The sequence below is a fragment of the Puma concolor genome, chromosome B2 (assembly GCF_028749965.1).
Source record: "Puma concolor isolate L17-30 chromosome B2, mPumCon1.1.hap2, whole genome shotgun sequence".
NCBI lineage: Eukaryota > Metazoa > Chordata > Mammalia > Carnivora > Felidae > Puma > Puma concolor.
The window spans coordinates 38,857,019-38,882,551 of NC_141671.1; the positions used below are offsets into that span (position 1 = coordinate 38,857,019).

The 25,533-nt window shown below is 39.1% G+C and overlaps 1 protein-coding gene across 3 annotated transcripts in view; it reads right to left on the reverse strand.

Moving 5' to 3' along the window:
* KIF6 (kinesin family member 6) overlaps positions 1-25,533 on the reverse strand; it is a 384,724-nt gene that overhangs the window by 238,481 nt on the left and 120,710 nt on the right. For all 3 annotated transcript variants that reach the window (XM_086706762.1, XM_086706761.1, XM_086706763.1), the window contains 4 exons: positions 19,700-19,906; positions 11,708-11,851; positions 10,676-10,762; positions 4,523-4,626 (listed from right to left, as the gene is read on the reverse strand). In XM_086706762.1, the coding sequence (XP_086562888.1) occupies positions 4,523-4,626; positions 10,676-10,762; positions 11,708-11,851; positions 19,700-19,906 (542 nt within the window). The remainder of the gene's footprint in view (positions 1-4,522; positions 4,627-10,675; positions 10,763-11,707; positions 11,852-19,699; positions 19,907-25,533) is intronic.

Here is a 25,533-nt window from a genome sequence, read left to right on the forward strand (position 1 = left end):
TCTGATGAATTTTAAGTTGTGCCAATATTCACTCTAGCTAATTATGGCAAAACATAACCGTAACAACAAAATAACAAAAACCATAACAAAACCCCACATTATCTGAATAATCCTCACTGTCAGTATGAACAAGCACCCAAGGTACTGGATTTTGGGAAACCCTGTGCTTTGTTTTGGCAGGGTGGGTGTGACATTTTGCATTCGTTCTCCCTCTGTGCTGATCAGAAATCATGAATAAGATGTAGTGCGATATAGTATACTTAACTTGGCAGCAGAGAAGTAATTTCACTGGGAGCTGCTGAAGTTTACTTACCGGCACAGGAACTAATTTTTTTTTTTTTTAATTTTTTTTTCAACATTTATTTATTTTTGGGACAGAGAGAGACAGAGCATGAATGGGGGAGGGGCAGAGAGAGAGGGAGACACAGAATCGGAAACAGGCTCCAGGCTCCAGGCTCCGAGCCATCAGCCCAGAGCCTGACGCGGGGCTCGAACTCACGGACCGCGAGATTGTGACCTGGCTGAAGTTGGACGCTTAACCGACTGCGCCACCAGGCGCCCCGACAGGAACTAATTTTACATGATTCCTGAGCTCATAATTAATCATTACTATCTCTGCAATCTCATGTTTTATTTTTATCTTCTCATAACACTTACATTTTGCATTGTGATTACTTGTGCTTTTGTCTGTCATTGCCACTACATTGTGAACCCCTGGAGAGCTGAATGTAGGTTTCGTTCATCTTTTGTTCTTCTCTGAAGGCCTAGGGCAGAGTTTTGTAAATACTAGATGAAGACTACATGTTGAATGAATGAATGAATGAATGAATGAACCAAGTGCCCAGAAAAACTAATGGCAACCCTACATACTGTCTTATATAGAATCTGTTCCAACTAACATGTATACACTTGTTATCTGTGGCTCAAAAGACACCAACTACACTCTAAGAGTCCATCGGTATCTTAAATTGGTTGTCACAAATTTATTTCCCTCCAGTAGACCCCCCGAAACTCCTACGAATGACAAATTGGACTTCTGTCAATAACTTTTAACCAGAAACATCTGTGTATGTGGGAAGTGGCAAGTTGGTAAAAGATATAATGTAAATTTAATACAGTAATAAGTGTCATAAAGAAATAATATCTGTTCATTATTATTTTTCACACTTTACAGCATTTTTCTTTTCGTGAAATATAGCCTTGTCGTAGTCTCTTCTAGAGAAGGACTAGGGTGGTTAACTGTCTCAAAGTTTCTATGTCTGAAAAATGCCTTTGTTTCACGTGTGCATTTGCATGCTAATTTGGCCAGATACAGAAATCTCCATTCAAAGTCCTGTTTTCTATTTTGTTTTCTTCTGTTTTGTTTTTCAGTACTATAGGTTCCTGTTTCCAGAGAGGTTGATGAAAAGTCTGCTCTAAATCAGATTCTTGATTGTTAATAACATTTTTCTTCTCTGATAATTTTTGGGATTCTTTTATATTTTGAGGTTCTAAAATTTTTTACATTCTTATACAGCTTAGCACATGGTAACCCTCTCATTCTGAAGTCTTTTTTTTTTTTTTTTTAGTTCTAAGAAATCCTTAGATATTTCTTTAACCATTGGCTCCTCTGCCTTATCTCTATTTCTCCTTTATAAACTTCTATTTGTTAGACATTAGTAAATCTAGAGCTAATCTCTATGATTCCTTTCTTTTAAATGTCTCTCCCTTTCTCCTTTCATCTTTTATTCTGGAAGAATTCCTTAGCCTTGATCTTCCTAGCTGACTAATTTGCCCCTCTGTTTTTTCATTCTGCCACTGAGCCATCCATTAAGCTCTTAATGGCAACAATTACATTTCTTCATTTTTCAGATCTCCTTCAGTCTGTTTTATAAAAATAAAGGTCCTGTTGTTTCGTGGATATAATGCTGTCTTGTACATCTCTAAAGATATTAAATCACTCTTCTTATAACATTTAGTTCTGAAGCCTCCAAGCTGTAAAGGCTCCTTGTCCTGGTCTTTCTCTAAGTCGGCAGTCCTCATGTTTCTGGTTGTTCCCAACTGTGAACTCATCTTTCCTAGACTCTGAGCCCTGGGCAGGTGGTCCTGGAAGAGGGCCGAGCGGCTGTGGGGGCTCATGCTCCATGCTCCTTACTGTTCTCAGTGGGAACAGGGCTTGGGCAGAGCCGAGGACAGCGGCTGGCCTTCAGGGCTTCTCTGGTCCCCAGTTTGTCCTGGATATCATCAGCTACCTGGGGCCTTTCCCTATTTCTCCATCCTAAACGCTGACCTAAACACTGGGTGGAGCAGAGAAGAAGGAGTGCGCAGGGGTTCACAAGACAGACTGCACTCACTACCATGGCTCTGCCAAATCCTCGCAGGCTGCTCCCAGCCCTCTCCCGCTCCAGGGCGCCACCATGTCGAGCCTTGTAGCTTTTACGGTGCAGCGCCCAGTCTTGGTCTACCCTTTCCTCTTACCCATCTAAACCCCACCTTTCAATCTACCTGGAACTCCTTGAAGCCTCTAGTCCCCTGAGACGTTTCCATCTTATTCTTGGGTGTGGCTACAGATTCAGATGTTTCAGTTCTACAATTCCTCAGACTCGGTGCAGTGGAGGGAGCGGACATCTTAAAACCACCACATGCAAAATCTTATCCTTAAACTGAGCCTCCTGAACAACATTTGGGATGTGCCCGACTTAGCAAAAACTCTGGTACTTATTTCACGTACTGGCCATTTGCCTTCTTGCTCTTGGATCCGATTTCTACTTTTCCCCTCTTTTACCCTGCATCACAGGAAACTACATTCTCTGACTCTCCCAACAGGGAGAGCATGGTTTCTGGGCAAATTCTGGGCACGTTTCTGGTTTCCGGGCAAGTTCAGCCAGTGGGACGTGCAGGTAGAAGACTGGAAGTGGTGTGAGAGAGAAGCCAGGACTCCCTGCCAGAATGCTGTCTCTGATAGCACCTGTGGCTCTTTGGTGGCCCAGTTTACATGGGGCAGCATCACTATGGGTTAGCTCTGGCTGGTCAGCTCCAGTCTCAGACTTTGGTAACATAAGCTTCTACCATCATCCCTTCAATCCCAGGGTGTCAGGGCTCCTGCTGCTCCTAATGTCTGGGGTGCTGCGTATTTCCTGCAATGCCACCTCCCGTGCAACAAATTTCACATGGTAAATTCCTTCTGTTGAGAGGTGTAGAATGTTTTTCTTTTCTTGGCTGAACCCTGACTTAAAGATCAAAATTCTGCAGAGGCATCTTCAAAGATAATAATTGGTAATTCCTCTCTTTGAGGGGAAGGGAGCATCATAGTGAGGGAATTCTCAACTTGGTTTTCTCAGCATCTAAGATATCATTAGATATCACTGTGGCATTAATTGCATATATGCCACAGAGCAAATTTACAAGGAAAGCCTTAGAAGCCTCTCCTATTATTAAACAGAGTGTTCTAGATGCTATCCTAGAAGAGTGAAACTTTGATTATAGCAGAAAGCTTCTTTGGGACACTTGGGTGGCCCAGTCAGTTAAGTGTACAACTCTTGATCTCAGCTCAGGTCATGATCTCACGGTTCCTGAGTGTGAGCCCCACACTGAATTCTGCGCTGATGGCGAGGAGCCTGCTTGGGATCCTGTGTCCCTCTGTCTCTGCTGCTCCCCTACTCATGCACGCTCTCCCTCTCTCTCAAAAATAAATAAATAAGCTCTAAAAAAAAAAAAAAAGCTTGCTTAAGGCTTCTCAATGTTTAGACCTACCTTTCGGCACAGCCAGGAAGTAGTTTAAAGAAACATTTTCATCAATTCTATTACTTACCATTTTCTCTGTTGAGAGAGGGTTAGATGAAATGATTGTAAGCCCTTAGAAAAATCTTGTGTATCTCTATTTCTCCTTTGGAAATAGAGAATATCACTGCCTTCTAAGTCCAGCCCACTATTATCACTCCACAGATGCTTTATAAGTTGCACAGAAACAACAAGAAAGTCCAGCACTGTGGCTCATGATCAGAGAGAGAATGAGAGCCACACTGTGCCACTGACAGATGCCATGCTGTATAAAGCCCTGAATACCTGCTTTCATTCCCATTTCTAGTATTTGAACTATAATATATGGGCCATCTATTTATTAAAGGAGAGAGCCTACCTTGGCATGGGATAAATTGGTGCTTGCAACAAGATGCTTTTTAATACAAAGGACATTTCTTGAATTCCTTTCAGATCTGAGAGCCACAACATATGAGGGGTTGGTGTATATGTTTTTAATTGCACGACTATTACACAAGCCCTTCTCTTCAGCTGGCATGAGAAGGATATTCCCATCCTTTCTATGCTCTGTTCTTTACTTCCTCAAAGCTGAGGCGGCAAAAACACTGCCAGCCTTATCCAGCTTTTCATGGAAAGCCGCCACTCTTAACTGGCGCCTAAATGCAATTTCAGACTGTCCCAGGAGACCTTCGTGCTCTGAGGTGAATTCATAACGTTAGGGCCAACAAAGAAGTTAACACAAACTTTCACTGTTAAAGAAAAAGAAAAAGGTCTGCAGGCTTACTCAAGGAGCTCTGCATCTGTGAGCGCCTCTGTCCTCTGCTCCCCAGTGACAATGGCCAGTTCATCCTTCAGCTCCTGAATTTCTTTTTGTAGGCGTATAATCATCTACAAACGGCAAGGCGGGAGGATCAATGTCACCTCCTCATTAAAGGGAACTTGGTGACAGAGAACATACATCTTTGCAAATTACGAATTATTTTAAGGACACAAAAACATACGGAGAATGATCGGAAACCCACCCCTGGCCCTACCACCCAGCTTTGTTAAATCTCAACATTTTGTCAAAATAGTTCTAGAATTTATTTTAACAAATAAAACATTACTTATGTAACCGGAGCTCCTAATTCCTATTCCTTTTCTGTCCTTCCCGGAGTGATCACTGTACTATATATAGTGGAGAGAATCTCCCTGCATGTTTTCATATGTTTCCTCCATCTATACCTATGGATGGCACTGTAAGTCATATATGGTATCGTTTTCCATGCTTTAAACCTTATGTAAATGTTACCATACTGCATGGAATGGTAACTTCTTTTTTTGAGATTATTTATACTGCTACATGTAGCTCTAGTTCATTAATTTTCATGGGCATATACTGCTTCAGTAAAGGACTATGTCACAATTTATCTCTGTCTCCTGCGGATGGACATTTAGGATTTTTACTTTTGCTTTTATAAACAATGTGGCTATCAACACTATGAACACCTCCTTGGGCACATATGTGAGTGCCTCTGATGTGTGCACTTAGAAACAAAACTGCATGGTTGGAGAGTCTGTGCATCTCCCTCCCCTTCAGTATGCCTTGCTAAGTTGGTCTTCAGAGTAGTTGTATAAACTTAGATTCTTCATCCATGATATACAGTTCCTGTTTGCCCACATTTACTTCACTGCTTATGCAGTACTGACAGACGCTTTAATTTTGCCGGTCTGGAAGATGTAAAATGGCACCTTGTTTAGTTCAAATATGCATTTTCTGATTACTAGGGAGGTTGGTCATCTCTGCATATGTATATCGGCTGTTTGGTTTCCTCTTCTGTAAATCATTTATTTATATTCTTGTTTGTTTCCACTGAGTTGTGTTTTTTTTTTTTCCTTATGGAAAAAGGAAAGCCTTATGGAAAGCCTTATGCAGGCTGCTTTATATATGAATCCATTATTAGTTTTATGTAAGGTATATGATTTCTCCCAATTTATGCCATTTTGTGGTGTTCTTTGTGTTAAGTGAAAGTTTTAAATTTCAGTATGATTTCATTATCGACTTCTTCCATTATGAGTTGTAGTTTTGTGTCTTCGTAAACAAAATCTATTTTCTACCTTAAACCATAGGAATATTTTCCTATATATTCTTATAAAAGTTTTAAAGCTTTGCTTTTCACATTTGGGCTTTTATTTTGGATAAAGTATGAGATATGGATCTAATTTTATTTTTTATACAGCAGCTAACCATGCAAGATTTGCTATTATAATTTTGTTACATAACATATTTCTACATATAAATGTGTCCTTTTCTGGGCCATTGGTTAAAAACATTTATGTACTTGACTATATGTGCGGCAATACCACGCTATTTTAATGATTATATCTTAGGAAACTTTGGCAGCTAGATAGAACAAGCCACTTTCATTTTATTCCTTTCCAAAACAGACGTGGCTATTCTTGGTCATTTGTACTTTCGTATAAGTTTGAGATGCAGCTTATAAAATTTCCCCAAAGGTCCTCCTCAATTTTTAGCCAGAAATAAATTCGATTAAAGGAGTAATTTGGTAAGACTTATCAAATTAGTCATGCTGAATCCTCTCATCCATGAATATAGTATGGCCTTCCACCGGTTCCTTTTAATAAAGATGTATCATGTTTTCTATAAATATGTTTAATTAGAGTTTTTTTCCTAGAATTTTCAAGTTTTTGTTGCTGCTGTAAATGAAATTTTTATAATATTACATATTCTAATTGTTGGCTTTGATTTATAGGAAGACAATTTTTATGTATGAATTATGTGCCACATAATTTTCTGAACATTGTTTTGTTTCTATTAATCATTAAATATTCTTAGATGTTCTATATAAGCAATTAAATTATCTGTAAGCAATGACAGATGTTTTCTTCTTTTCAAATCCTCATCAACTATTATTATTATTTTTTTAATGTCTCTGTCCTAGCTAGGACTTCCAAGTACAATGCTTCCGATATTCTGATCTTATTCCTTCTAACATTTCACCTTTAAAATGTTTGCTCTAGCTTTCGGTTGATACCCTTAATCACTTGAAGGATGTTCACTGACATTCATAGTTTGACGAGTCTTTTCAAACTATGGATGAATGTTTAGTGTTATCAAATACTTTTTCTGCAGCTAGTAATGTGATAATATAATTTTTCTCTTTTAAACTGTGAATATGATAAGTCACCTTAATTCATGTGACTTTTTTTTCTGTATGAACTACTTCCAATGTACAAAAAGACATAAAGTATACCTTATAAATCCACTAGTTAGCTTAAGTAAATACCTATATACCTACTACTTAGCTTAAGAAATAAAACATTACTCTTTTGAAGCCCAAGTCTCTGTATAGCCTTCCCTAAATGAATTCCCTGTTCCCATTACCTGAAATTTGGTGTTTATTTTTCCCATGGCTCTTATTCTTTTACTATACATTAACATGTTTTCTAATGATAGATTACCTTTAAATTCCCAAAATAAACCCAACTAGCTCATGACACCATATATCATATTAATAATATATGGTCGTAATGCAAATTCCCTAAAACAAAAATTAGCAGGCTGAATTCAATTTATACTCTTCCTTCAATATTCAACCAACTTAAAAAAACATCGAGTCTGGCCCATCCTTCTTTCCTTCCTGTCTTTTTTTCTCCCTTCCTCCATCACTTCTCTCCTTCTTCTTTTTCTTTTTCTGTTTTTCTTTCTCTCCTTTTGGTAGCTTTGTTATTATTGAATCTAGTCATTAGTCATACATCTACTCATGCTTTTTTAATGCTTCTTGCATTAGTTTCAGTGTGATATTTTTGTAGGACATTGTTTATTTTGTTTGTTTCCAAATTTACAGCCATAAAGTCACTCAAAATACTTTTATTATTATTTTAAGATATCTACTGTGCCTATAGGTAAGTCCTCTTTTCATTGCAAATATTGTATCAATTTCTGCCTTCTTTATTCTTTTCTTCATTAATCTTTCCAGAGATTTGTTCATTTTATTATTAGATTAAAAATCAACTTCTGGGGTTTGTTGCTCTTCTCCACTGTATCTCCGCTTTGGGTTTTGTTTTCACTCATTTCCACACTTTTATTTCTGTCTTTCTACTGTTTTGGATTTATTTTTCTCACTTATTTATCTGACTTCTTGGCTTGGGGTCTACCAGACCAAGGGAGTTTGTAAATCTGAACTTCAAACCCATGTGTAGCAGAGCATTAGGATTTCAAATTTTCAGAGAAACCATATTTTGCTCCACCTAAAGTTCAGGCTAAGGCAGACAAGCTTCACTAGCCATCTCCCTATGCCAGTGGACAGATTTTTTTTCCCCTTTCTGGTTCACCTTTTCACTCATTTTATGTTGGGAAGCAGACAGGGTGTCACGGGTTCATCATCTGTCTTCCAAGGTTCCAGGGCTTCAACTCTGATGCTTTTCTTACAATCCCCTTCACCTCTTCTACTCCAGGACAACTGCAGCCTCAACTTTGTTTCTGGGCCCTGGAGAATCCCCTTATTTACTTCATTCAACTTCAGACATATATGTCAAACGTGCCTGTCGAATTTTATATAAGTGGGTTTCAGATTATCTCTGCCACATCAACTAGACCTGATGTTCCAAAGAACATGGTGACTGTGTATTTTGAACACATCAGTGCTCCTGGAATTTCATTTAAATGCACAGGATTGAGTGGGTTTTGGTTGTTTGCTCCTTTTCAAAAACATGCTTGGAATCCTCAAGCTCTGCAGAGTGAAAATCCTTAGACAGGAACTATGTGAGTCATTCATTTGTATTTGAACCTCCCCTCCCCCCACCTCCTGCTCCACTAAATTAATATTGATGCCATATTTTCTACATCTGCTAAGGCTTTCAAAGTCAAATCTAACAACCAAATTATCTTCTGTTACTGAACAGAAATCTCAAAACTAAGCCAACTTTTCATGATTTTGAGATTAGTACAGTCACATCTCGCATCAAATTAGTGTAGAAACTTTGGAATGTGAGCCTTCCTTAGAAGATTTGGGGCCATGCCCAGTCACCACAGACTCTGGCCTGCTTACAATTCTTTTATCATATTGTCTCCCTGAAGTATTAATACTTGTAAAGAAAGCAAGTCAAATCCTTGATGATCCTGCTCTCAGAGGGCTGGCTTCCTGTGTGCCATTGGATTTTGACAGTAAGATATTGGAAATCCCAATCCAAGTTGTGTTTTAGGTGGTTTTGAGGACAAATTTGTAATTGTCACTTATGCTTCAGAAAAGCTCTGTACATAAAGTAATGAACAGTAATGTCAGTTCTAGAAACCATTAAAGAGGCCAGGAGATAATACTTGTCAATTACCAATTACTTGTCAATTCTGCATCAGGAAGACCTCAACATTTGTTCAATTATCAGCTATCAGCTTTGATTCGGGTTTCTCTTTTCGTTAAGCTTCTCACAAGCCCTACATCAAACACATGATGATGTTCATCTTTTTTTTTCACATTCTTCAAGTTCCTTCAAAGAAAAGTCTCTCTTTGTTTTTTAAAAACTTAAAGAAAAAGACCCTCTAGTGTCTAATGTGTTTATTTTCCTTCAATTATGCACTAATTTTTGTCTTTGGGCTAATAGCTCATTCCTGTCTTTCTCACGCTGCTCAGTGATGCTACCGGGCTGCTTGCTGGAGAAGGAGGGATGGTAGAAGAATTCATCTTACAAGTTCCATTTTCACTTGACTCATGCCTTTGAATTCTGACTCCTTCTTTCAGCGGGGGGAGGGGGGGTCTTGTGTTATGCTGTTGTTTCACCAGGGCCTGTGCTAGAAAGAGACCCTACCTCACCCGTTTGGTTTCTCCAGAGGAGATTTCCATCAGGGCAGCTTAAGTTCCTGAGGGGAGGACAGTAAAACAAATAACCTCATTATTCCTGTTACCTCTTTACCTCTACACTTTAATGCAATGACTTCAGGGGAGACAGGGCGCACAATCCAAAGGAAATAATTAATATGGGTAACAGTGAATTTGAGAAGGGCTTTTTTTTTTTTTTTTTTTTAGAATTTGAGAAATTTGTAAATGAGGCGCTGTTGGTAAGATTTCACCATCTTTTTATAACGCATCCTGCTAAGCTTATGCCAGCTTCTGTTCTAGAGAAAATTTTAAGAGCTGAGTGATTTGAAAAGTAATATAATCTTAATTTGGGAATGTACAAAACTGAAATATTCTATTTCAACATCTTCAATGTTGGCATAAGTTGATTCCATGTTGTATTTCGTTCAGAGAAGACTAACAAAATAAAGAGAAAACATCTGCATTTAAAATGAGGATCTGAGTCATGTAACTTGCAAATATTTTTGCTTTAAAAAAGCACTTTGATAAAGCAGGACTCATTGCTATAAAACTAGAAGCTTGGCTATTTTTCCACGGACCAGACCCATGATGAATTTTTTTTTAAATCTCTAAATAACAGGACAGTTATGCAAAATATGGTTCTACTTAATAACCATTAGAACTTCTTCTCTGTTAGCTTTTATAAAAGATGGCCTATTATTATCATCTCTAGAAAGTTAAACTGATGTTTTCTGAAAGGCCACCAGCTGCATGTAAATATAAGTGGATGTGACTACATCATACACATCCTCGGGACTCACTGCACATCTTGGGAGCAGACTGATGGGACTGCAGGTGGCAGGCCCTTGAGTCAGACCATCTGCACCTGAATCCTGGCTCCGCCGCTTATGGCGCTGTGACTCTACACAAGTTATTTACCATTTCTGTGCCTCAGTTTTGTCATCCGTCAAGTGGGGATGGAGTTAACATGTACTTGTAAGGTTGTCATCAGAATTAAATAAATTAATACAGTTCCAACACTTAGAACACTGCCTGGAACAAAGGATGTGCTCCTCTAGTTTTGCTCATCTATGATATACTTTTTTCTTTTTTTTTAACATAGTAAGTTAAAAGTGGCTTACCAATCTGGGATCGATTTCTTCATTGAGAACAGCTTCATTCTTTATGAGAGCCACTCGTTGTGCAAATCTGCAGGTAGATATAGACTCCTAAGGAAGCAAAATAACTCCTTAAAATGTTATGACTTTGAGAAATAAAACTTAATTTTTGTTCACAGAAGAAAGACGCACACCTAAAGAGTGATGTGTATAAAACACAATGAGGAATCAGTCTTCCAAATTAGGAAGCTTTGCTTTAGAACATTATTTTAATAAAAACTTTAATAAAAATTTTATTTTGGCTTAATAATATGATCAATGCCAAAACTGTGGGAGATAGTGAGGTCCTGAGTGGCGACTGGTATGTTTTTTTCAACTATTGATCTATTCAACCAGAAAACTACATATACAAATCATAATCATAGCAGGTACTATTATAATTCACAAACATGAAAGACTATAAAATAAACATTTGTAACAGACCAAAAAGAGAGGCTTTTCAAGGCATCTTAGAATGCACTCAGGGCTTGGCCTTGTTTTGAAAGACACCCTGCCACTTCCTGCTTTCCTCTTTGGGAGAAAAGTCTAGACCCCGGGCATTCAACTGAAATGAGTAAAACGCCAAGCTGACTCTAAAGCAACCCAGGAAAGCCAGTCAGAAGCCAGCCCCTGACAAAACGGCCTGTGCAATGCGCTCAGTGACACGTCCAGGGACACCTCTTGGAGGTGCTTCCAAGGTATCTCAGTATTCAGGAGCAAAACAGAACAGAAGCTAATGAGTCTCTTCTCTCGTGTCTTCCAGCCAACACTACTAACCCACCAGCGGGCTTCCCAAAACCTGTGTATGAGCCTTCTTCCCACCATCCTGCGCTGTGTGAAGTCCATTCTCAAAGGGGATGATTAAAATGCCGGCAAACAAAACAAAGCTGTGAACTCTGCAGGGTATTTGCGTCTGAAAGCAGCTGAAAAGATGGAAACCCACCCAGGACCTTCAACTCCATCTCATAAACTAGCAACAGAAACTCAGACTGAGATCCCCAGAAGGAACCAACATACGTCGATATTCCTTTTCTCTAAAGAGAGAGTTGCAATCATGGTCGTCATGCAGTTCCCTCCCAGACTGTCTCTTAGGACACTGGTCATCATGGAGTTCCTGTAGGGAATGTGGGAACGGTGTTTTTCTGAAAGAGCAATGATCACCTGTGGCACAGTAGAAAAATAATGGCATTAGATTAGCAGAAAATGCACATTTGACAGTCAACTAAGCCGCAACTACAGTGAAAATACAAACAGAAATCACAACAATGCAGGGTGACATCTAAAACTTGGGCTCAGAATAAATATCTTTACAATATTTGGTATAATAATGGTGGAAGCAGAGGGAAGTAAACTTAGCAAAAACATGCCACCATGAAAGCTGTAATTTTTGGACAGATGATATAACTTGGTACAGAACAGGGTATGTTATTATCCTGTTTTCAGCCATTGGAAAATTTATATAAAAACTCAAGAGTAGGGGCACCTGGGTGGCTCAGTTGGTTAAGCGTCTGACTCTTCATTCCAGCTCAGGTCAAGATCTCACGGTTCCATGAGATCAAGCCCAGTGTCAGACTCTGCACGCTGATAGTGCAAAGGTTGTTTGGGATTCTCTCTTTCCCTATCTCTCTGCCCCTCTCCTGCTCGTGCTCTCTCACTCTTTCTCAAAAACTAAATAAATATTTTTTTTTAAAAAACCTCAAGAGTAGATCATGCCAGATTTTTTAAATCCTACCAAAATCGATTGATATGACCCATCTTCAAGGTAGAAGAGGCAGAACAGTATATAAGAACTATGAGACGGCAGGGGTTAGTGGTAGAGACCTGAGAATCAGGTGCTACATTGTTCAGGTCTGACATCCTAGCCTTACTAGGACAGGTCGCTCAACATCTCTGCCTCAATCTCCTCAACTATAAAACAAAAGATAGTATCTCCCTCATAGGAAGCTGGCATGATTTAGAGTTAAAATGTACAAACTGCTTTAAGAAGTACCCCACTCATAAGAAGTGCTCTATATGTGTTTGCTACCATTGTAAGTGATGGGGGAAGTTTATGTTGGTTCTGAGTCTCGTTCATCTTACTTTTCGCAAGTGTGTTAGGTACTTAATGAGAAGGAACTAGCTGGATGAAAGGCTGCTGTGGGGGTTCCCAAAGGAAGCCACCAGGGGTTCGGGGTTTTCCTGGAAAGACGAACCCAGTGCTAGATGCCCATCCCAAGCATCAGGAATAGGTCACGCACAGATGTGACTTCAAGGGCATCACCAGGCCCTGACTCTTGAAAATACTTCTGCCAACACCTGTCACTGTTCTGATCCTCCCCGCTCTCAGGTGTGTAATTCCCACCAACAGAACCTCTTCTACTCCCTTGGTTTACAAAACAAGATTGTTTTTGAGGGCTGTTTGGAGCAAAAACACAAACGACCACTGGATCTCGCTTTATTTTGCTGACCACACATTTTACTGCAAACCAGGTATCCTGTGATATTCCTCTCAATAATTACTTCTCCACTCTCAGAAATGAGGCCTTCACATCTTATCCTTTTGTTTCAAACCTCCACATGGCCTCCTCTCCCTGCCTTTAGCCTGAGCTGATGGCCACACACCTTCCATTAGAAGTGAGCAGCCTGGGGCGCCTGGGTAACGCACTTGGTTAAAGAGTCCAGCTCTTGGTTTCTGCTCAGGTCATGATCTCATGGTTTTATGGATTCAAGCCCTACATCAGGCTCTGCACTGGTAGCACAGAGTCTGCTTGGGATTCTCTCTCCCTCTCTCACTCTGCCCCTTCCCCATGCATGCTGTGTCTATTTCTCTCAAGATAAATAAATAACCTTGGAGAGAAAAAAAAGGACCTAGTCTCTCTTACGACTCAACTTTCCACAAGAGACCTAGCTCCATCAAAAGGACACCCTAGTGTGGAACTGGGAGGTGAGTCATGAGAGGTGGTGGCCACAGAAGGAAGATCAGATTTGTAGGACAATGTGGTGGCAAAGGCATCTGGTTTCTTTGAGGCAGCTGCAGGAACTTTCTGGAATCCAGGACTTAATGCCCTGAGTGCCAACTGGGGTAATGGTAATGTTTTGCAGAGCAGTTCAGTGGCGTGGTTGGATGTGTCTCCTGTTTGCTCTGCTCCTAGCTGGATAGTATCCAAGTCCAGCTCTCAACTCTTCTTGAGACTCTTTATGTTTAATAAAGTCTACACTGCTTAAATTAGCTACAGTGGGTTTTCCAGTTCACAACTAAGAAATCTGACTAATACAACATGCACTTGACGCATTTACGTGAAATAAATGAACAAATAAATGAGTAGACTAATTAGCTTTACCTAGGAAGACAGTGCGAGGGTCAATAGTATGCAACGAGATTTGGCAGAACTGAGTTTTGATATAATTGGAAAGGAAGTGGGGAACATGGCAGACCCAAATCTGAGTGGCAAGACAGTAGGCAGCAGGGGACACTGAGCAGAACTCCAAAGCCTCAGAGCCAAGAGGACAAATGAAATATCTATAACAAGCAAGGCAGGCCCAAATATCAAACACCAGACCAAACAGGGAGGGGTTGGTGGGAAGGATGTGTGGAGAGGGTGGCATTATTAATTATGAATCATAATTAAGTATCTAACAGTATTGGAAGTACTTTGAAATTCTTTCATAAAACAAGTGTCACTATTTTTTCCTGTTTCAGGAAATAATATTTCTTCTATTCAACAGCTTGATGAAACTTAGATGATATGAAAGAGAATATGCTTATTAAATTTCCTGTTGGTATTCAGGTAAATGGAGTTTTTAACTTGCTTTTGGTTGCAATGACAGAAAATGTACAAACTGGATTTAACCCTAAGGGAGATGTATTGGCCCATGTGCAATAGGAAAGTTTTAAGGAAAGGGCAGTGCTACCACCGAGGACTTAGTTTTCACCAGTATCTGCTCTACCTTCTATGTTATAGAAGTCTGCCTCTCTTCATGGCCACCAGATGGCTGACCAATGTTCTTATTTATAGCTGATGTGATAAAGTTCTCTAATTATTGAACATACATTCTGAGCTTTCCTAGGGACAAACATGGGTCACGGGCCCATCCCTGAACCAGTCACTCTAGCCAAGGTCCCACCTAGCCTACACTAGTCAAGGTCTACTCCCAGAGCTGGGATGGGCCCCTGGATGAATGAGTGTTATAGAGGCGATCCCAATGTCCTTTCCAGAAAGGGCTCCAAAATTGTTCAAGAGAATAATTAAAATTCAAAATGGGATTACGGATTGGAAAGCATGGTCTTTAAAAATGGGGGAAATGAAAGCAGTGCATAATAAAAGAAAGAACCCAGGACACAGAGGTAGAAACCAGCTGCGCACTTGTGTGATTTTAGGCGAATCTCTTACCTTTATTAGTCTCTATTCCCTCACTTGTAAAAGTGGGATTAGAATGCCTGTCTATCTCACAAAAATGTTTTAAAGATGCATAGAGATAGTTTCTGGAACAGTAAAACAAAAAGTACCCTGTGTTTGCAGGGGTGTCCAGGCTATGTTCTTTATGATCCCTTTGGACACTTGCTACAGCCATATAAATTCAGTTCTGGACCATTTCTCTCCAAGAGGGATCTTCTCAGCTCTAAAGGAGTTTGGGGATACCATAACAAGCCCAGACCCCTTGGAGCAGATACAGATCTTCAGAGTGACCCAGAAATCACTGGTACTTGGGAAAGAGACAAAGGTAGATTATTCTTTGTGGGGCAGCTTTGGGCTCTCTGAATTCAGCAGGAACCAAATGATCCACATGGCACAGGGTAAGGAGGTGGTATACAACCTGGATTCTTTTTTTTTTTTTTTTTTTTTTTAGTGTCTACTTCCATTAGGATTTCATGTACAAATACAGCAATATGTTCCTGAAGGCATTCTTCAAGCAACAAAGAGTGGACACTCACATTATATTTAACAGTATCTCCAACTATCTTGAAACTATGCCTAAAATCAATAACTCAGATTGCTATTTAATGAGTTAAAGAGATTTTCCTTTAAAGAGCTCAGAAGCACATGGAAAATTAGCCTCTGAAAACTGACAATGATTTGGAGCGGTTACAACTGGCACTGGCACCATTAGTTTTCCTCCTGAACACACACATTTAGTGGAAGCCAAATGGAAACGAAAACTCTGGGGAAGTCCCACTTATGGGGGGTAACTGCCTGAAGGTGACCCTGATTCTGATTTCTGTAGAGGCAGAGAGCAAACACTCTGTTCCCAGTGGTTTCTCACTTGATGTTTGGGCTGATAGAGACCGAGGGTCACACCAGGGGCACTTGGTGAGGCTTATGGTTAGAACAAATACGTATATCCCCTTCCTTCTCTTCCACAGACTTAATTTCTAGGGCCAAGATGTACCCTGTTATTGTGGCTTAAAATGTTTTCGAGGAGACTTTTTGGAAAGAGGACTGCATACACAAGGAAATTTCCAAAACCAACAATGTTCTGACAAACAGAAATTTATTTACTTATGAGCACAATAAGGTGCATTCAACTCAGAGAGGTTGTGCCCTGCGAGCAGGTGTAAGGTCCATAATTGTGGCCAGAAAGGCAGTGACGGTTCTTCATGGAATTTCTATAAGTAGTGTGGGATAATAAATGTAAGAGAGGTTACCGAATTGTCCGAGGACATCTCCATATATATAGATATAGATATATATAAAATAAGATGGAGAAGATGTAATTAATTACAAACATTTACCTGAATTTCTAATAGAGCATTTATCGGACTATATGTAAGGATTTTTTTTTTTTGAAAGAATGAGAGTGCGCACACGTGAGTGGGGGAGGGGCACAGGGAGAGAGAGAGAGAGAGAGAGAGAGAGAGAGAGAGACAGAGACAGAAAGAGAAAGAGAGAATCTCAAGCAGGTTCCACTGTGGAACCAGCGCAGAGCCCAACTGTGGGGCTTTATCCCACAACCCTGGGATCATGACCTAGGCCAAAATTAAGAGTCAGATACTCAACCGACTGAGCCATCCAGGCACCCTGTAAGGATCTGTTTATTTGCTTTGCTCCTTCACTGAATAACACGATAGCATAGACTATCTTCTCACCCATGCATTTATCCCCATTGCCTAACATAACTTGTAGCACTTCACGGACACTTAATCATAATTTGTTGAATGAATGAGTGAATGAATGAATGAAGTTGAGTTAAACTAAATTGTGTTACACGTCCAGTCTCATTAGCCCCATAATCAAGTCCAACATAAAGAAAACCTGTGTACAAAAGTTCTGTTATTTCATTAATGGTATCTGCCTGCCTCTTTTTATTATTCCTATTCCCCTGTACTCCTTGGATCTCTCTCACTTATCTCTTTCTGTGTGAAATTCCAAAATTTCTCTACTACCCACCTATTCTTCTCTAGCCGCAACTCCTAGATTTATTCAACTTCACACATCTATGTCCACATACTCCAGTTTCCTACATTTGTGTCCCTCTTCACTCTCGGGCTAACCTTCCCCTTTTTCTCTCTCCCTTGTCTTATGCTATAACCTCCACGAAGACACTTGTGGATCAGTGTAAGCAGTTAACAGCTGGAGTGACGCATCAGGTGAATATGAAACAGATTATTTACATTCTGAAAGCCAAAGGTCAATGACATGTGAATGTCACTGTAGCTCTGGGTCAATCGAGCTCAGGACTGGAGCAAAGGACTAACGGACTCCAAGTTCCCACTGCCTGACATACACTAACCCCAGCCCTGCCTGGTTCCCTCCTACTCGTTCTTTGAATCTTTGCTTAATATCAGCCCTGAAAGAACTTTCATTCCCTCCACCTTTCTCAGTTGAAATCCGATCCCCCATTACAAGCTTTCCTCACCCCTTGGCCTTTTTCTGTACAACTCACCTGGACTAAAACCAAGTATTCAATGACTATTTATTCCACGCACATCTCCCTGCACCAGCCCATGAGACCTCTGGGGCAAGGACCGTTCCTACTTTGCTTGGCACTATGCTCCAGTGCCTGGCACAGTCCTCAGCATGCTCTTGCTCCTTGTAAATGTTTAAGTACATAAATTCGTTATACAGGAAACCAAATGCACAGAGCCACCAAGACCACTCACATGAGGCTGATGTTATAAGAATTCTGAAGAGGAGAGATGTGGGGAGAGAAATAGTTCTAATGACAAGTAGCAGCTTACAGAGGTTGTGCTAAAATGAAGAGAGGATTAGGGGCAGAATGTTTTCGTTGAGTGGTAACAATTGGTGGAAATTCTGATTCAACTAATGAATATAATTTTGTATGAACAGATGGGCATAATGGGAATTAAAGCCAACAGTGCTACCAACTGAAACAACTAGGTATATTTCTTTGAAATAAAGCACTTTGAATATAGTCCATTATGCTTTTATATCAATGTTTTGTAAGTGTCCTATTAAGTAAATGCTCTGTTAAAGTAAAAGTAGTGTGTAATATTTGAGTAAGGAAGAGCTAGGGAAGCCTGAATCTTGTCAGAAACACTAAAATGACCTGAACACCGGGCAGGTCATTAATCTCTGGGTGCTGCATTACGGGGGTTTATTTGGTTAGAGCCTAACTGCATGCACCTTGTTCAGATACAACTCCCTTAGGTTTCTCTCAATCTGCTTTTTCAGCCAACTTGACCATTAGAAAGCATTTACCATCAGGACAATATCAGTCTCAAAAAGGGGAGAGGGGGTGTTTCTGTTTGTTTTTTCAAATCTTTTAGCCTCCAGCACTCATTAGCAAGTCCTTCTGCCTTGCCAATATAGTCTGCACTTCTCTACTCCAGGTTTTAATCATGCTCCTCTTTTTTTTTTTTTTCTGAGAATTTGGAAGTAGTTGCCATCTTTAACATTCAACTCACAGCACTTCACTCACAGAGCTGAAAGAAACTTGAGAAATCATCCAATTCAATATGCTCATTTTAAGGGGTGAGGATTTTTTTCTGGAAAATTTATTTGGCTAAATTCAGATGAGCTCTCTTATCACCTGGAGTCAAAATCAGAAATAAAAAACAGAGCACACACTGGGGTAGATCGCAGTAAACTTGGGGTAGGGGTCGGGAGGACAGGTAAAGCAAAGAGAACCATTGCAGGATCACAATCACGAACTCAAGTCACCAGAAGCCAAAAAAGATATCAGTCATCTCTAAATTATGTTCCTATAACTAAGCCACAAGCCTGAAAAGATAGGCCACAGGAGGCCATTTATAACCTATTTTCACACCCATTACAAACTTTACAGTAAAAACAATAAGGTATAGTAAGAAAACACATGGGCCTTGTAGCCAGGCAACTCAAGATTCAACTCCTCATCTTACTGCTAGCTGGTAACCTTGGGAAGGCCTCAGGAAGATCTGAGTTTTAAAATCTACAAGATGGAAATAACTAATACCTTACATTGTAGGGCTGTTGTAAGGTTTAAATGAAATGGTATATACAAAATGCTACCCCAATGTTCACAGCAGCATTATTCACAACAGCCAAAAGGTAGCAACAACTGAAGCATCCGTCGATGGATGAACAGATAAACAAGACATGGCATGTACATATAATGAAACATTTCTCAGCTTTGAACAGGAACAGAATTCAAATACATGCTACAGCATATGAGGGACTTTGAAGACATTATGCTAAGGGAAATAAACCAGGCAGAAAAGGACAAATATTATACATTCCACTTATATGAGTATCTAGAATAGGCAAGTTCATAGAGACAGGGAGTAGAACAGAGGTTACCAGATACTGAAAGCATAAGGAAATGGAGAATTACTACTTAATAAGTACAGAGTTTCTGTTTGGGGTCATGAAAAAAGTTCTGGAAATGGATGGCGGTGATGGATGCACAACACTGTGAATGTACATAACGACACAGAATTGAATACTTAAAATGATTAAAATTATGAAGTTTATGTTATGTGTATTTTACCACAATAAAAGAGGAAAACAAAAAACAAAAATGTTAGCAGAGTGCCTAGTAAAGCGTGTCAGCAAATGGTAGATATAGTTAATCCCGTTGTGCCCATTTTACCTGTTCTAAGTAATGAAGGGACAAGTTGATGTACTTGGCCTCTGTTAGAAGTTGGCCTCCCACTCCAGTCTTTGCAACTCGCTCTGAACCAGCCAGGTCAACCAAGTGAAGTTTGGCATGGCGGACGGTCGCAGATCCTGGCTCCTTGCTTGATAAGTGAATAGAGAAAATGCAGTGGGAACGAGTTGAAGCTTGGTTCATTGGAGTCTACAAAAAAGGAATTGCAAAACAAAATCAATGTGAACACTGAGCATTTTCACAGAATCTCAAAAAATTTAAATTTATGTTTCTGATGGTATGACACTTCCAATGAAGCCAGTGCTGTCCAATGCAACAAAAACACTTGTAGCTGAGACCTCTTAAAGTCAGTTATATTTAATGTATTGTCTCTGGAAAGACTGATAACAGATGTGGATGGGTTGATTCAGAAAGTGAGGAAAGAGTTTGAATAAGGTAAAGCTTGGGTCTACTTACTAATATGATAACTTAATTTCATTACATGACCACAGTTCCCACCTTAATCTTGGCTAGCCATATTGCAGATGCTCAATGTGAACACCATGGGGAAAAAGGTGAGAATGGGTGCACTGGGAGAATTCATTACACACTTGTAATAAACACAACCAACAGACAAGGATGCCCAGTATCACTGCTACTACCTAACAGTGAACAGGGGATCCCAGCCAATGCAGTAAACAAGAAAACGAAATACAAGTCATCGTGACAGGAAAAGAAGAGATGAAAACATCATTATCTGCAGAAAATATGGTAGTCTACAAAGAAAATGCAGGAACATCTATAAACTGTTAAAAACTAAGTTAAAAACTAAGAAGTTTAGCAGGGTTGCTGGATGAAAGATCAACATGCCAAATTAGAGAAGTTCTAATAACCAACAATAATTAATCAGGAAGTATAATACTACTTGTAATGGTAACAAAGACAATGAAATAATGGGGGATTAATCTTATAAAAAAGTGTGATTTGTAGGGAAAATGATAAAATAATATTAAAAGATACAAAAAGAAAACCTAAATAAAAGGTGTCCTAGATATTAATGTACCATGTCATAGATGGGAAAACTAAAAATGAATCTGTATATTAATTTCTCTATATTAACGTACATAACCAATGCAATTGAAATAAAAATACCACATGTTATGTTTGTGGAACAGGGCAAATTAATTCTAAAAAACAGACGGAGCAAATATAAAAAAATAACAGAAACAATTCTGTGAAAGAAGCACAAGAGAGGGGAGCATGTCCTGCTATACATCAAGGTATATCATAATGCCATAGTAATTAAAACAGTGTGGTATTGCTGCAGGAACAGATAATGAGATCAGGGAAACATGCTGGGCTCATTTTGAAACTCTGGATAGGACAGAAGTGACCTCACACCATAATGGAGAAAGAAAAGACTAATTAACAAATGGTGCTGGAATAACTGGCTATCCATCTTGAAAAAAAAAAATAAATTTAGGTTGCTTCTCACACTTGATACACAAATAAATTCCAAAATGTATTAAAGACTTAGTGTAAAATAACACAATTTTAACATTCATATAAGAAAATATGGAAGCACATCAGGACCAATTCAAGGCAGTCATGGATCTTTTATGATAAGATATTAAACACAAAAATGAATTAATTGAAAGTATTTGACCAAATTATCCAAAATTAAAGAACTTCTGGGTGATAAAATCTACCACAGAGTTGGAAGGCTGGGAGTTGATGTTTGCAATCCATATAGCTAACAAAAGATTAATGCTTGAAATAAAGAACCTCCACACATCAATAAGAAAAAGGCAACTCTGAAAAAAAAAATGAGCAAAGGATATGAACAGGCAACCCATAGAGAGGAAACCTAAAAATGGTTAATTAGTATTTGAAAAAAAATGCTCCAACTCACAAATAGCCAGGACAAACAATTAGAGCCATAATGATAAAGTATTTCACTCACCTCTATCAGACTGGAAACTTTTAGAAAATGGAGTCTAACAAAACAAGATTTGTAAAGATACAAGGAAACAAGAACATTTATATACTGCTGGGAGGAATATAAAGAACCTCTTTATGAGAGCAATTTGACAATATGTGGTAAGGTTGCAGATGCATATAACCCACAACCCAGCAACAGACTCCGAGGTGTATTCCTGGAGAGAAGTCTGGAACAAGTCTCACTGGGGGAGAGTGAAAAGGGGTGATTGGTATGCACACATATGGGCATTCATGCTTGGGTATAGCAAGAAATTGGCACAAGATGTACAACCTAAATGAAAATCTGTGGTAGTAGAGATGAATGAACTTGGATAATTCAAACTACAGGGAAGTCAAAATGAAGCACCTTTTGGATAGATTGACAGATGGGTTTCTGAGCTGCTGATGAGAAATAGCATGTTAAAGAATGATGTAAACTTCAATGATCAAAATGATATCTATGACAGAACTCAGGTGCTCAAAAAGAAGTATCACCTAAAAATTTCATTCATGGCTCTAGAACTTAGGTCATTAAAGCATAAAAATATGGACTGGAAGAACACAGCAAATTAATGCTAATGGTTGCCTCTGTGAGGGATACAAAGCAAAAAGGCCACAAGAGGACTTCAGTTGTATCTGTAATACCCTATTTATTTAAAATTAGCAGAAGCGGGCTCTTGGGTGGCTCAGTCAGTCAAGCATCCAACTTTGGCTCAGGCCATGATTTCATGGTCCCTGAGTTTGAGCCCCGCATCGGGCTCTGTACTGACAGCTCAGAGCCTGGAGCCTGCTTCGGATTCTGTGTCTCCCTCTCTCTCTGCCCCTCCTCTGCTTGCTCTCTCTCTCTCTCTCTCTCTCTCTCAAAAATAAACATTAAAAAATTTTTTTGTAATTATCAGAAGCAAATTCTGATACCTAAAAATAAAATTTCCCTAACAGTATTCCAAATGACCGTTCATGTGAGTAAGTGTGTGCAGCTCCCCACCCCTGCAAAATGGGATTTAATAAAAGAATTTCCATATGGATGCACACGTATTCAGAGAGGGTAACACACTCGGATGCTATTTTAACCCGAAATTCCTTCTGTAAATCTGAGTTCTTGATATCTACCATTGTTGATTTACACCAACTACCAAAATACACAGATGTCAAAATCTTGGCATTGTGTTGGTGATGATGATGTAGCTAGTGAGTTAAATAGGCTGAAAATGTGACCCATTACTCGTTGCCACAATAACCATACTCAGATCTGGCCAGTGTGTGATTTTGCATGCTGAAGTGGACCAGCAAATAACTGTGCCTGTAAAACCGCAAACTCAAATTTAGAACCTAAGTTGAGGTGTTTCAAAAGTGACTGGAAGTTATTTGCAGAACTTAAACATGGGTTTCACGTCACTGTTATATTCGCCCAACAATAAATCCTACAGTACTGGAACAAAAGTCAAATTGACAATCGATAGAAATAAATAACACAGAGACTCTCCCCGACATCTGTCTTCAGCTTCCAAATGGATCCACTGCAGTCACAATAAAATGTGGCCCATTAGCGAATAATGGAAGAGTGTACCGATTTCAAAGGAATGTGAGATTTACATCAAATTAAGTTGTATTTCTGGAGTCTGTAATTAAAATGCAGTAATATGCTGTAGGAGTCCATGCCTACAATTTTGTAACTTCCCATAAATATTTCCTGCATGAAGTAGTAGTTGGTGTCCTCTTAGCTAAAATTTTCTTAAACCTCAGAAAACATTCTTTATGTGTAGCTGTTTAAGTGTGATCGAATGTGCTGGTGTCTGCTCTGTGTTTATTTAAGGGTGTCTATATGTCTCACAGGCATGCCCCTACATTTGTCCTTTTAAAGGTAAAACCGTATTAAAACATTTCTGAAACTGCCTAAGAACAGATGGCACCATTTAGGCAGATTCATTCAAATTTAAGTGCACATTTTAAACAAATGTGCTCTTGGCACTAGAGACTATGTCTTTGGAAAAATGTTAGTGATGATTAATCATCTGCATGCAGAGAGCTTTCACATTTCATATCAGTCTGCGGATACAGCTCTGTGTTAGGCAGCACAAAGACTAGAAGGAAAATAAGATGGAACTTGCCCTCAAGAAATTTATAATCTAGCTCAAGAGCTAGAGACAAAACAAATGAAATGAGAGGGAATGCTGAGAAAAAGGCAAATTTGCAATACAGAAAGGGGTCTGTTCTCAAAACTGAGCATGCTGACCCTCTAGGTAATACCTAAGAACACTCATCATCCCCTCATCCTGGAGGCTCTCTGCCCACCCTGCCCCTCCTTGGTTTCTAGAGTCTACACTGTCCTGGCACTTTCTCTCTAACTGCTCTGTCTCCTTTTCCTTTACTGGACGCTTTTCTCCCCAGTCCCGAAAACACGCAGGTCCCAAGCTATGGTCATGATATTTCTTCCCCTTGGAAAGGTCTTTGTCGATAGCTCTGATTATCACTGAATAGATACTGTAGTGTAGTTTAAAAGTCACAGATCAACGGTCTTAGAATGTGGTATTGAAACACCCGGTTTCAAGCCCTGGTTCCGTCACTTACTGGTGTTAAAATATTAAGCAAATTGACATAATTTTGGTTCTTGTGTCTTTGTAATCCCTATAATAAGGCTTGCTTTGCTGCAAAGAGCTATACTGAGTGTGGAAGTGGCCCATGAACTGTGAAAGGTCATATAAGTGTCCATTCCTGTTGATATTCACTCTATTCAGATGCCTCCCATATCCTTATTTCCAACCACAGTTTCTCTGTGCACTAGATTAGAATGTCTACTGATAACTGCCACTAAAATGCCTTGCCAGCATCTTAAACCTAATGCTCCCCAAAATAAGCTCATCACTTTCCCTCATTCTGTGTCCCACACATGGATGTCCAGTCCATTCCTCTTGAATTTACTTCTACTTCTATATCCAAATATCCTTGATCTCTCCTCTGGGTCATGACATTCTCTCCTTATTAATCTCCCCAAATTTACTCGTCTCCTCCAATTGTTCTCCACGTTGTAGAATAATATTTTTAAAAAAACATATTTGATTACATCAGTTCTACCTATATTTCTGAATTAAACTATCACATCACTAAGACTAAATATCTCTAGCTCCTTCAAGTGTGTTCCTCAAAATATTTTTTTTAATATGGCAGGCACTCTGACACTCTGAATTGCATATATTCTTTCTAATGTAGACTAACCACAGCAGAGGACACTGGAATCCAGGCAATCTAAATCTAGAGTTGCCCGTAACTAGCACATGAAGTGTTCTACCATGTTTGCTCCACCCTTTTACCCATGATATGAAATTTGTTTGGGAAACACACACACATACACAAACATTTATTTGATGACTGACCTGTATTTGATTAGTTTTTACCCCAAGTTACAATCATTTGAGATAATTATGGAACTTTTTTCTTTCAATTTTGTGCTATCTACAAATGAAAGTATCCTCATCCAAATAATTTGTAAGAATTAATAAGGCAGAACAACATTCCATGAACACTCCTACTCTCTACTCTGTTAGGAAACAGTTATGGGTATTTTCCAATTGGCTTTAATCCAAGTACTTTCCTATACCTTCAACTTCTCTGTATATCCCCAAGGATACTTTTGAGAGACTTTATTAAATAAATTGGATCTATTTGATCTATGAGTTTTTATAACCTTATCAAAAAAGTGAATAGAATTAGTTTAAGATGAATCAATGTTGACTCTTTCCTAATTGCTTGCTGATCATTATTTAAGAATGCTTTACCAGATTCTTGTCTTAGGGCTTAGTATCAAAAATATTAACTTGCCATTTTCCAAATATATTTTCTTTCTTGGAAAATAAGAAAGT